The following is a 12,108-nucleotide window of genomic DNA, read 5'->3' as shown; positions in this document are numbered from 1 at the left end:
ATATATATATATATATAGAAAAATTGTATGAACTAGTCAATCTCAAACTATTACTTTTGCAAAATAGTCATAGTTTCATTTGTTTTGTAAAATAGCCATCTCTCAAAAACTTTAATCCAGGATTGAATCAGACTTAGGGTACCCGCGCTTCCACGCCCGCCCCGTGCGGCTGTAGAACTCCTCCGCCCCGCCGAACGCCTCGAGGTCCTCCACGATCTCGCGCTTCGTCGCCGGGTCCATCGCCAGCGTGTCGAAGCTCGCCGAGTCCTGGAACGCCACGTGGCTCCAGTAGGCCCCGCCCCTGCCGTTGGTGTAGAGCCGCCGCTGCCGGTTGCGCGCCCTGAAGGCGATCCGGTTCCGCCGCCGTCGTTGGAGCGATCGGGAACATCGCGAGCATCGAGGACGCAAGAATCGCGTCGCCGAAGAAGGAGATGTTTCGGTTCTGCTTCAGATCCTCGTTTCGGTTCTGCTTCAGATCTGTTGGATTTCCAGATTGTCATTAAATTTAATCTTGTCTCGATTAATTTTAATCCAGCCATCATAAACCTTACATTCTGTCTTTATAGTTCGTTGGGATTAAATTTAATCCAACCTAGATTAAGTTGGCTAATTTGCTTATAGTTGATAAACTATGGCTATTTTGCAAAAGCTTAAGTTCTATTTGGCTATATAGCCGCTTCACCCATATATATATCTCTAAAATTGAAGTAGATATCAGAAAAATGGGATACCATAACCATAATACATATATATATATATATATATATAATTTGTAAGAAAACAATTTGGCTAAATATATTCCTAGCAAATTTTAATCCTTAGAGAGTAAACAAGTCTAAATCCAGTTATATATAAAAAATAAAAATAAAAGAGTAGACAAGTCTAAAAAAATTGAGAGTGGGACTACTTTTAAAAAAATGTACATACCAATTACCAACCAAACAACAATTACCCGGCAATTATGGGGTCACGGGTACCCTAAAAAAATTGTTTTTAACCATTTTCAGCATAAATCGGAATATTCATACTAATAAGACCGTATATCCGATTTTGATTATCATGTGACATGTATCTTGTAAGTTAAGCGATCCAAAGTAATAAAGAATAAATCAACTATGTAGTTTGATAGGTTCAATAGCAAAGAGAGAGCTTCATTGAATAGTTTTTTTTTTTTTTTTTTTTGAGGGACTTCATTGAATAGTTATATTTGATGAGAAAAGAATATTGTTGAAATATCAGCTTCAACGGTCAGTATTTCTTCTTATTTCTTTAGCCATATATTTACTTATCTGACGTGTCTGAATCCTACGGCTTCTGTATGGATGGACGGCTGTGACTTAATCTTGAACTATGTTATAAAGCTCCATAGTTGTTAAGGCGGTCATGAGTGAGATAAGAGATGTTTTTTTTTTTTTGTTTGAGAGTGAATCACAAACAGAAATTGGGGAAATAGTTTGAGAGCGAGAGAAAAGAATTGTGAGGGGATCTCTCAAGGAGACGGTTCTTAGGGTTTTCGTTCATGGTTGTGAAGTGTCAATTGTCTGTGTTCGTTCTTTGTAATTGAGTCGATAATACTCGAAAGAAGTGAGAAGTAATAGCAACTCGGAACATCCTTTTCTTGAGGAGTTCGCGGGGATTAGGATTCGGCTGAACCTCGTTAACAAATCGCTGTGCATTTATGTGTGTGTGATTGTGTCCATCGGAAGTGAAATCAGTAGAATCTCCTTCTCACAAATATGTATGTATGTATACAATAATTATATATATAATTCAACAGCTCGTTCGTTATCTAAAGAATATTACGAGCTTCGGTTCTACAAAAGATCTTACAAAACGTGGCTGGAACTTGGAAATTGGAACGAGGAGGCCACGCTTTCAAAGGATCATGGAATCAAATCACATATTCCAGAGAAATAAGGGGAAAAAAAGTATTTTTTTTTATTACTGAATTAGTAATGTCTATGTTGTAATTATATACTTCCTCAGTTCTCATGTTCACTCAGTTCCAATATGTGACCAGAAATTCATAAAGCAAACAGAAGAGTAAAGAAGAACCGATATGATCATATGCATATTGTGAAAGAAAAACTATTATAAGATTTAACATATAAGATTAAAAAAAAAAAAAAAAAAGCTTTTAAAAACCATGGTTTCACTTGAAATTGGATTTTTTATCCAACAAAAATATCATTTAAATCCGTTATGATAATTGTAAATAATCGCAAACCATCACAAAAAATTGGAAGTCATTGAAATTAGTGTTAACAACGACTCCATTTACTATCGTTAGTCATTGAAATTAGTGTTAACAACGACTCCATTTATTATCGTTGCTGACCAAAATAATTTAAATCCCTTAGGGGCCGTTTGTTTTAGTTTTCTAAACTCGTTTTCTGTTTTCTGATTCTAATTTTTAAATTTAAAAAACAGATTTAGAATTACGTTTCAGAATATTTTAAATGTTGTTTGGTTATGTTTTCCATTCAATTGTATAGAGATAAAACAGAAAACAACTTTTCATTGTTTTCTGTTTTCTAAACAAATTTCAAAGAAAACAGAAACATGATTCTAAATCTGTTTTCTGAATTTATAACCAAACAGTTTTTCTAAAACTGTTTTCTATAATTTAGAATCAGAAAACAGAAAACAAAAATAGAAAAGTTAACCAAACAGGGGCTTAAATTCTAGATGGTTAATGCAAATCATCGCAATCTATCGCAAATTCAGGCCATCACAAATAATCGCAAAATAAAATAAAATTGAAGTCATTGGAATTTAGGGAAACAATGACTCCTTGGTAGTCGGTGTTGCCAATGAAGTCGATGTTCTTCAATATTTGCGATTATTTGCGATGAAATTCAAAATTCTTTAATAATATAGTCAAAATGAAAAAAAAAAATTTTGATTTTTTTCAATTATTTTTCCGTGAAGTCTTTAAGAGAGAGCACAGGGAAACAATGACTCCTTGGTAGTCGGTGTTGCCAATGAAGTCGATGTTCTTCAATATTTGCGATTATTTGCGATGAAATTCAAAATTCTTTAATAATATAGTCAAAATGAAAAAAAAAAAAAAAAATTGATTTTTTTCAATTATTTTTCCCTGAAGTCTTTAAGAGAGAGCACAAACTAGACTATAATTAGCTTTGGTTTAATAAAAATTGATTTACTAAAAGACAAAAAAAATCATTGCTGAAAATTGGAAGTCTTAAACCATATTCAATCCAAAAACTCAAAAATGTTCGGGGCTGTTTGGTTAACTTTTCCAAAACCGTTTTTTGTTTTCTGATTCTAAATTCTAGAAAACAGTTTTAGAAAACATGTTTAGTTATAAATTCAGAAAACAGATTTAGAATCATGTTTATGTTTTCTTTGAAATTTGTTTAGAAAACAGAAAACAATGAAAAATTGTTTTCTATTTTATCTCTATACAATTGAATGAAAAACATAACCAAACAACATTTAAAATATTCTGAAACGTAATTCTAAATCTGTTTTTTAAATTTAAAAATTAGAATCAGAAAACAGAATTTAAAAACAAAAAACGAGTTTAGAAAACTAAACCAAACGGCCCCGAATTTTCTTGCACTCCAAAATGCAGTTTCTATCACCTCAAACAGTGTTTCATCTCCAACATAATACTCAATTTCTTACACCAAAAATCTATATTCTTCATAACTCTATTACTTTAATAATTTAAACATCTTTCTATATATTACACTATAACGCATATTTATTTAATTTGTATACTTTTCATCCAATAATATTATATTTAAAAATAAAATAAACACACATATTATATATAACATATAGTTATTCGATTCAAAATTTAATAAGTAACATCATACAAAAATATTAATTTTTTTTATCTATATGTGTGATGCCATGTTATTCATTTTTTAGTTTGTTTGCAATGAATGTAGTTTTTTTTTATCACATATCAAGATTAATTATTTATATCACATTAGAATAATTAAAATAATTATATTTTTATTTTTTGATAATTAATACAATTACTCACAAAATATGTAATTATAATTAATAGTGTGGAATGAATAGTGAAATTTCATTGACCACAAACTCACCCAGTAAGTAGAAACTCCTTTTTCATCCAAGAATAAGAGTTCATTTTTTTTTAAGAAGCAAACGCTAAACGATGCTCACTCATTGGATATTGGAAGAAGAACTGAACAAAGGAGGCTAAAGATATCTCTGACTCCATCAGTGAAAGGTACATGTGTGAGATTTAGCTGGCAACGATCTGGAATTGTAAAAGCTGCCAATGCAATCTTCGAATTTTATCATGCGCTGTTAAATTTGTCAGATTTCAATTATTGCTCACATTTCGTAAAACTTTCGTCCCGAATTTCACATATGTATATATCTCTTCATTTAGAAGAAAAAAAGAGAATTCCATTGACTTCCTTCTTTCCTTTTAAGTTTTAACTACCCCTATACTATATAGGTATGCTGCGGAAAAAAAAATTGAAAAGACTGAATATTGAAACAAGATATTATAATTACAGTATGGGAACAGATGATCATTATCATCATATGAAGAGAATGAGTATCACTCTGCTGTAGCAGCAGGTATGAAAGAAAGATGAAGCTTTTTTTTTCTTCTTTTTTTCTTTGTGATGAAAAGGATAAGCGAAGACGAAGAATTTATAATACAAATGGAGAGAGAGGAATGATAACTGAAAACATGAGAGAGAGACTTAAGCAGTGGCAGCAGCCTCTTCTTCGACCGACTGAGAAGCCGGAAGAAGGGTGCAGATCAGGTTCCGGTCTCCATACACATTGTCGACTCGTCCTGATATTTAAAAATTATACAGGAAATTTATTAGCATAAACAAAAAAAAAAAAAAAAAACCTTAATCTTGTTGTAGAGAGGGAGAGATTTACCAGTGGTGGGCCAGAACTTGGAAGAGCGGAGCCAGGAGGCGGGGAAAGCTGCGTATTCCCGAGAGTACGGCTTTGACCATACATCTGCCATTAGCAGTGATGGTGGATGAGGAGCTCCCTGCAACAATTACATAAAAAAAAAAAAAAAAATTATAATCAGACACCAACACTATGCTTTTTTTTTTTTTAATTTTAAGCGACATGAAACTTGTTAATTGCATTTTAGCCAACGTTTGTTGATCATTGTAAATCAAACAGTTTGATGACCAGACAAGTGATAATAGGAGTGAAAATTTAGTCAATTTAAGCCACACGTACATATTACATAAACATTTGGTATTACCTTGAGCACATTGGTGTGGATGTCAGCTTTGCCATTCTCGATCTGCGCAATCTCTTCCCTGATGGAAATCAAAGTGTCGCAGAACCTGTCTAGCTCCGCCTGCAACAACCAAGCGAGAAGAGTGAATTAGATTTGAAGAGAAGACCACAGAGAAGTGAAAGAGAAAGAGAAGCATACTTTGCTCTCGCTCTCGGTGGGCTCGATCATGAGTGTCCCGGGGACAGGCCACGACATCGTCGGCGCATGGAATCCGTAGTCCATCAGACGCTTTGCCACGTCTTCCGGCTCTATACCAGCCGTTATCTACACACAGGGTGGTCATCAATACACAAACCATTTCAAAATGATCTAGAATATACAAAATTAGAATTCAAATCCTACCTTGAAGCCTCTTAAATCAATGATGAATTCGTGGGCGACAGTTCCGTTGACACCACGGAAAAGAACGGGGTAATAGTCCTGCAGAAAATGGCAAAAACAGAGTGAAAAAAAAACACGCGCAAAATGAACAAACAAAGAGAAAGAAGGGAAAATTTAACCTCGAGACGCTTTGCCATGTAGTTTGCGTTCAAGATCGCAATCTTTGAGGCGTCGGTGAGTCCCTTGGACCCCATCATTGCAATGTAGGTGTATGAGATTGGCAAAATAAGCGCAGAACCCCACGGAGCAGCTGCGATGGTTCCGAGTGGCTCAGCCTTGTCCGGAGCTGGAAGCCCTCCAGTTGGTACCTTTTGACAGAAACCAGAATTTTAATCACAGTACAGCATTAGACCCGGAAGTATAAATAAGTGATTAAAGTTATGAGAAAAGAAGAGTTGTCAATTTCTCATGTTAGTTTCCTTTGTGGAAGAGTAGTGTAATGGGAGGGATTGGTTCACCTCTCCAACAGTGAACCGTGTTTAGCAATAAAATTACCATTTGCGTTTCTTAATTATCACACATTGCATCATACGCACAGGACTCGAAAAACGTTCTACTCCAAACAGGAATAAGATTGTACGAGGCAAATAAAATAAAGTTATACCACTGGATGTGAGGGCAAAAATGGCGCCAAGTGTTTCTTCACACCGATGGGACCCATTCCCGGACCCCCTCCTCCGTGAGGAATGCAAAAGGTTTTGTGGAGATTGAGATGGCAAACATCGGCTCCGATCCAACCCGGACTGGTTAGACCAACCTGTGAAAAGGAAAGGAAGGACCAAAAAGAGTTAGTTCACTTGCGTTCCAGGTTCCAAAACTATATTTGTTGAAAAGAAGAAACGGACCTGTGCGTTCATGTTAGCTCCGTCCATGTAAACCTGACCTCCGTTGTCGTGAATTATCTTGCAGATCTCGTCGATGCCTTCTTCGTACACACCGTGAGTCGAAGGATACGTGACCTAAAATACACACACACACACACGCACGCACGCACAGAGATGATGACAAATATTGATTCTCCAAACTTAGTGTTACATAGGGATTGCGTGTTTTTCTTACCATAAGAGCTGAGAGGTTGTCTTTATTAGCCTCGGCCGCCTTTTTCAACTCGGCGATGTTGATGTTTCCTTTGGCGTCAGTCCCGATCGTCACAATCTTCATCCCGCACATCGCAGCGCTCGCCGGGTTTGTCCCGTGAGCCGAAACCGGAATAATGCAAATGTTGCGGTGATGGTCTCCTCTTGACTACAGATTTTTTTCATCCACGGAATGCGAATCCATGTCAGCTTTTGTAAGATGGCACACAAAATTTTATGACAAAGTTAACAATGAGTGAGTGAGCGAGTATACCATGTGATAGGCACGAATAACCATCAGTCCGGCGTACTCTCCGGAAGCTCCAGCATTGGGTTGCAACGAGAAAGAGTCGAAGCCGGTGATTGTGCATAGCAAATCGCCCAAGTCGTCAAACATTTCCTGAAGAAGAAAAGTAAAAGAAAGGGAAATTTTTTTTTACGTTTTGTTGACATTGCAAGAAGAGAGGTTTGGTAGAGCTATATACCTGGTATCCTTGGGCTTGTTCGACAGGGGCAAAAGGGTGAATATCAGTGAAGCTAGGCCATGTCACAGGCATCATTTCGGTTGTTGCGTTCAATTTCATGGTGCAAGAGCCGAGCGGAATCATGCTGTGGCACAGCGAGAGGTCCTTCGTTTGTAGCCTGTACATGTACCTCAGCAACTCGTGCTCCGTGTGGTATCTGAATAGGAAAAGATAGAAGAAGAAAAAAAAGAGGCAAATAGTTCAAGATCATAAAGGGTATATACGAGCGTGAAAGTCGGGATGGATTAACGGTGAAGAAAAGCTTTACGAGTTGAAGATCTGATGCGTGAGGAACGGGGTCTCTCGTTTCAGGCTCGAAGGAATCGGGGAGTGAACTTCCGGGGCGAGAGAAGCAGCGGTGAATGGGACCTGAAAGAGGATATTCCATCAGCAAAACAAACACGGAAAGGAAAGAACGTGCTGAAAAATTATCAACACCACTCACGGGCTTGCCATCAGCGAAGACTTTGAAGAGGTTATCAACGTCCTCCAAGGTAGTCGTTTCGTCGAACGCGACAGTGATCTGAAACACGCAATAACTGTAAGAACCCGACACAAAACCTACAGTAATAATAACAGAAATAACAGAAAAAAAAAAAAAAAAAAAAAAAAAAAAAACTCACGGTTTTCGAGTCTACGACTCTGAGGTTGATCTCGTTCTTGATAGCCAAGTCGGAGAGAGCGTGAGCATCCGCGCAGGTGACCTTCACCGTGTCGAAGAAAGGAAGCGCCTGAACCTCGACCGTCCCAAGCTTCTTCAGCCCGAGCGCGAACGCCCCGGCTAGACCGTGAACCCGTTGAGCAATCGTCTTAAGCCCTTCCGGACCGTGATACACTGCGTACATCGCAGCCATGTTCGCAAGCAGCGCCTAAAAAAAAAAAACACAACCCATATCTTATCATCACACACACACAAAAGAAACAATAATATAACGGACTAGAATAATTGAAACGTTAACATTCCTATTTAACCAACTTTTCAAATATAGCCACTAACGGCTAATTAGCTACATAACTAAAAATATTGGCCTGTATGTATGTGTAAGGTCACGAGTTACTTCTCTCATTATCAATTAAATATCTGTACCTATAGCTCAGGTGTATGTATATGTATATATATACCTGAGCGGTGCAGATGTTGCTGGTGGCCTTGTCGCGGCGGATGTGCTGCTCGCGGGTCTGCATTGCCATACGAAGAGCGGGTTTTCCGGTGGAGTCGACGCTGACTCCGATGATCCTCCCAGGCATCATCCGCTTGTACTCCTGCGAGGTGGCGAGGAAGGCCGCGTGGGGCCCGCCGTAGCCCATGGGGACCCCGAACCTCTGCGCGGAGCCCACGACGATGTCGGCCCCGAGCTCCCCGGGCGGCTTGAGCGCCGTCAGAGCCAGCAAGTCCGCGGCCATGACCACCTTGGCCCCGTTGGCATGGGCCGCCGAGATGAGCCCCGAATAGTCCAAAATCTCGCCCTCCGTCCCCGGGTACTGAACCAGGACACCGCACACGTCGGAGTAGTCGATCTTCCCGAGGTCGGAGACGACCGCCACGTGGAGGCCGAACCCGGCGGCGCGCGTGCGGCACACGTCCACGGTCTGGGGGTGGACGGCGTCGGAGATGAGGAACGTTTTGCGCTTCCCTTTCTGGATGTTGTTGCACATGGCCATGGCTTCCGCGGCGGCGGTGCCTTCGTCGAGGAGAGAGGCGTTGGACATCGGAAGCGCGGTGAGGTCGGTGATGAGCGTCTGGTAGTTGAGGAGCGATTCGAGCCTCCCCTGGGAGATCTCGGCTTGGTAAGGCGTGTATTGCGTGTACCACGCCGGATTCTCCAGGACGTTGCGGAGGATCGCCGGAGGAACGTGCGTGTTGTAGTAGCCCATGCCGATGTAGGATTTGAACACCTTGTTCTTCGCCGCCAAATTCTTCATGTGCTCGATCATCTGGCTCTCCGTCAGGCCTTGGTCGAACTTCGAGAACCGCATGGAGTCCAGGCGAATCGACTTCGGCACCGTCGCGTCGATCAGCGCGTCGGCGCTCGGGAATCCGACGACCTCCGCCATCTTCGCCTGCTCCTCCGGCGTCGCGGAGTTGTGCCGCCGGGGAAACGTGTCGCTCGGCTTCAGAGCCTCGACGGAGATCGACCGGACTCCGTATCCGGCATTGCGAGGGTTGTTGTTGCGGCTCAGGGGATTCGATCTCGGGCCGTTGAGGGCCGGGGAGGCGTAAGAGGAGAGAGACGAGACGTAGCGCGTGGGCGTGGAGGACGGCGAGGGCGCGTCGTTTCGGCGGGACTGGTTCTTGGCCTCTGACACGAGGCGTCTGAGGATGGACTGGTTCGCCAGTCGCCGAGCGCGTTCCATTGTCGGACGAGACGGTGGTTCCTTCGAAGAGCTGAAAGCTCTCCCTCTGTTTTTGAGGGGTTGGTGGTGTGGTGAGAGATGAGAGAGAAATAAGGAGAGATGGTAATGAAGAGGAATTTATAAAAGCGTCTCTTTTATTCTTATTTATTAGTATTTTATTTTTGTTGTTATTATTATAGCCTTGGAGTGAGTGAGGCAAAATGGTGTGGTGGTTGATGATAACACACCGATTTTTTATGTATTTATTTATTTGTTTATTCTCTGTATTAACTATAAACACACTCTCAACATGTGCATGTACGTGAAGAAGAGAGATATTTAACAAATTACTGAAAATAAAAAAAATAAATAAATAAATAAAAAGATTGTTGGTGGATGGTTAGTGAGTGACAAAACACCACCAATGTCTCGGCCAAAGAAAAAAAAAGGAAAAAAAAATTGAAAAAATTAAATCTCCAAGCACTTAAATGTATGGAAGACGTTAAAGCATAAGAAGATTGAGTTTCAATGGTTCTTATGAAAGAGCTTCGATAGATTTGTACCACTACGCCTAAAAAAAATAGTAAATACGTGTCAAATGTTTTTCAATGTGTGTTTTTTGTTTCCGTTACATTGTTGGCAGATTCTCTTTCACAATTGGCTTATCTCGATCCCTTGCCTCTCACACACACACTTGTAATGAATGAAACAAAAATAATTTAATATGCTCGTTTTATTTTAATTCTTGTTATTATATTATGGACTCATGAAACAGACCCCAGGATCTAGGTTTTTGGTCACGTGACGTCCATGGTAAATTGAACCATGAGTTAACACGGGTTATGGGAACAATCACCATCAGATTTTGAGAGGAAAAGGAAAAAAAATAATAAACATGGAAATTATTATCTGGGACTTTAACACGGAAATTATTTTACAAAAATAAACATGGAAATTATTGACTCGTCTGACGTGGCGAGTGGAATCTGGTGGCAGGGGTATTCCGGTAAATTATGAAGGTGCATGCATATCTGGGGCTGAATTTTTTTTTTTTTTTTTTTATATCGAATATCTGTGGCTGAAACTTGTAAGTTAGTAATCACTGCGGAGTGAACTTTTTGTTCTGTCATTGAATCTTGTGGTTGATATGCGATTGCGCAGAAACAACCGTTCGATCAGAAATGAATCTTTTTGCAGCGGAATTTGACGGCTGTCAATTTTTATGAGTGGAAGTCCTAGAAATAGTATCTACCAAAATTAGTTGCAAAAGAGATAGTGGATCTCTAGTACATACATACACCAATGAAAATAAAACGATAAATCTGGTCGAATAAAATATTTCTTTAAAATTAGATCTGAGTTAAATAACTATTTAATGTATTCCTTGTAATCCCTACCACTTCTTTCGTCTTTCATTGTTTAACAGAAGTGGCAATTCAGTTAAATAATATTTTATCTTATGGAGAATAATGAGAGTGACATTTCCGTTAGGCAATTTTTTTTATTTAATGAAAGTGATAATTTTAATTGAAAATAATAATTAATAATAGATAAATAATATCAACCGTTAGATGTGTATCGTGGTGAACTTTCGGTCGGAAGAGAGATGGAAGGAAGGTCTTCCGTGGCTTCCTCGCGCCTGGCAGAACTTCCAACTCCGATAAGGATGAAAATCGGCAGAGGACTTCCCACACCTGTCGGAAGTGGCAGGCATGTGACGAAAGGAGACGGAAGGCTTTCCTGCCGTTGGAGAATAGAAGAGAATGACGTTGGAGATGAAAGAGAAGTCTGCACATTTTTTTAGGGCGTTGTTGATTTGTAGTTAAAACTAAACTATAAAATTGAGATGTAGCCAACGTTTAGGAAAATAGTCAATGACAATTATATTTGACTTAAATATCCTCATTAAACATGCTATAATTAACAAAAAAAAATGTAAATATTTTAAAAAATCGAAAGGATATAGAATCCGTATGATTTAGAATCACTCAATTTCGATCATATGAAAAAGATATATATTTTTGAAGTTTTGATGAAGAAAAAAAAATTGTATGAGAGAGAAAATGCGTGTGTGACGAACTGTAGAAAAAAACTGTTTTAAAAAAAAGGAACAAAATGGAAAATTCAAATGGGTTATTCAAGTGTCACCTCATCTGTTCGGCAATTTTTTGTAAAATTTTTAAAACGTCAGTTATATCTCAAACGTTAAGTTTATAATAGCTTAGTTAGTTACAAATTTCTTTTTTTTTAACCCATTTATTTATTTATCCTATAAATACATCTCATTTTTTACCATTTTATTCACAAATCAAACTTTCTTCTCTATATAATCAACTTTGTATTCTACTTAATTTTATAAACTTAAGTTTGTATTTTAATTTTTTATATATAATTAAGTTTATAATTTTTTTTATATATTTAAGTTTGTATTCTAATTTTTTTTATATAGTTAGGTTTAAATTTTTTTATTATATACTTAAGTTTATCTACTTAATTTTTGTTATATAGT

The 12,108-nt window shown here is 38.5% G+C and overlaps 1 protein-coding gene across 1 annotated transcript; it reads right to left on the bottom strand.

Moving 5' to 3' along the window:
• Positions 1-4,474: 4,474 nt before the first annotated feature.
• Positions 4,475-9,757, bottom strand: LOC149391861 (glycine dehydrogenase (decarboxylating), mitochondrial-like). Its single transcript, XM_089618506.1, has 15 exons — positions 8,388-9,757; positions 7,889-8,134; positions 7,711-7,788; positions 7,534-7,634; positions 7,227-7,422; positions 7,016-7,141; positions 6,725-6,910; positions 6,511-6,624; positions 6,270-6,422; positions 5,785-5,973; positions 5,627-5,704; positions 5,423-5,548; positions 5,246-5,344; positions 4,903-5,020; positions 4,475-4,810 (listed from the first exon to the last, which is right to left on the bottom strand). The coding sequence occupies exons 1-15, from the start codon at positions 9,618-9,620 to the stop codon at positions 4,716-4,718; spliced, it is 3,138 nt and encodes a 1,045-aa protein (XP_089474632.1). The 5' UTR covers positions 9,621-9,757; the 3' UTR covers positions 4,475-4,715.
• Between the last annotated feature and the right edge of the window lie 2,351 nt (positions 9,758-12,108).

Source organism: Urtica dioica, chromosome 7 (assembly GCF_054948205.1).
Source record: "Urtica dioica subsp. dioica isolate 48M chromosome 7, U.dioica_male_clone48M_v1_H2, whole genome shotgun sequence".
NCBI classification, from domain to species: Eukaryota; Viridiplantae; Streptophyta; class Magnoliopsida; order Rosales; family Urticaceae; genus Urtica; species Urtica dioica.
The sequence above is the reverse complement of the archived record's forward strand: the minus strand, read 5'-3'. Positions and strand labels throughout refer to the sequence as shown.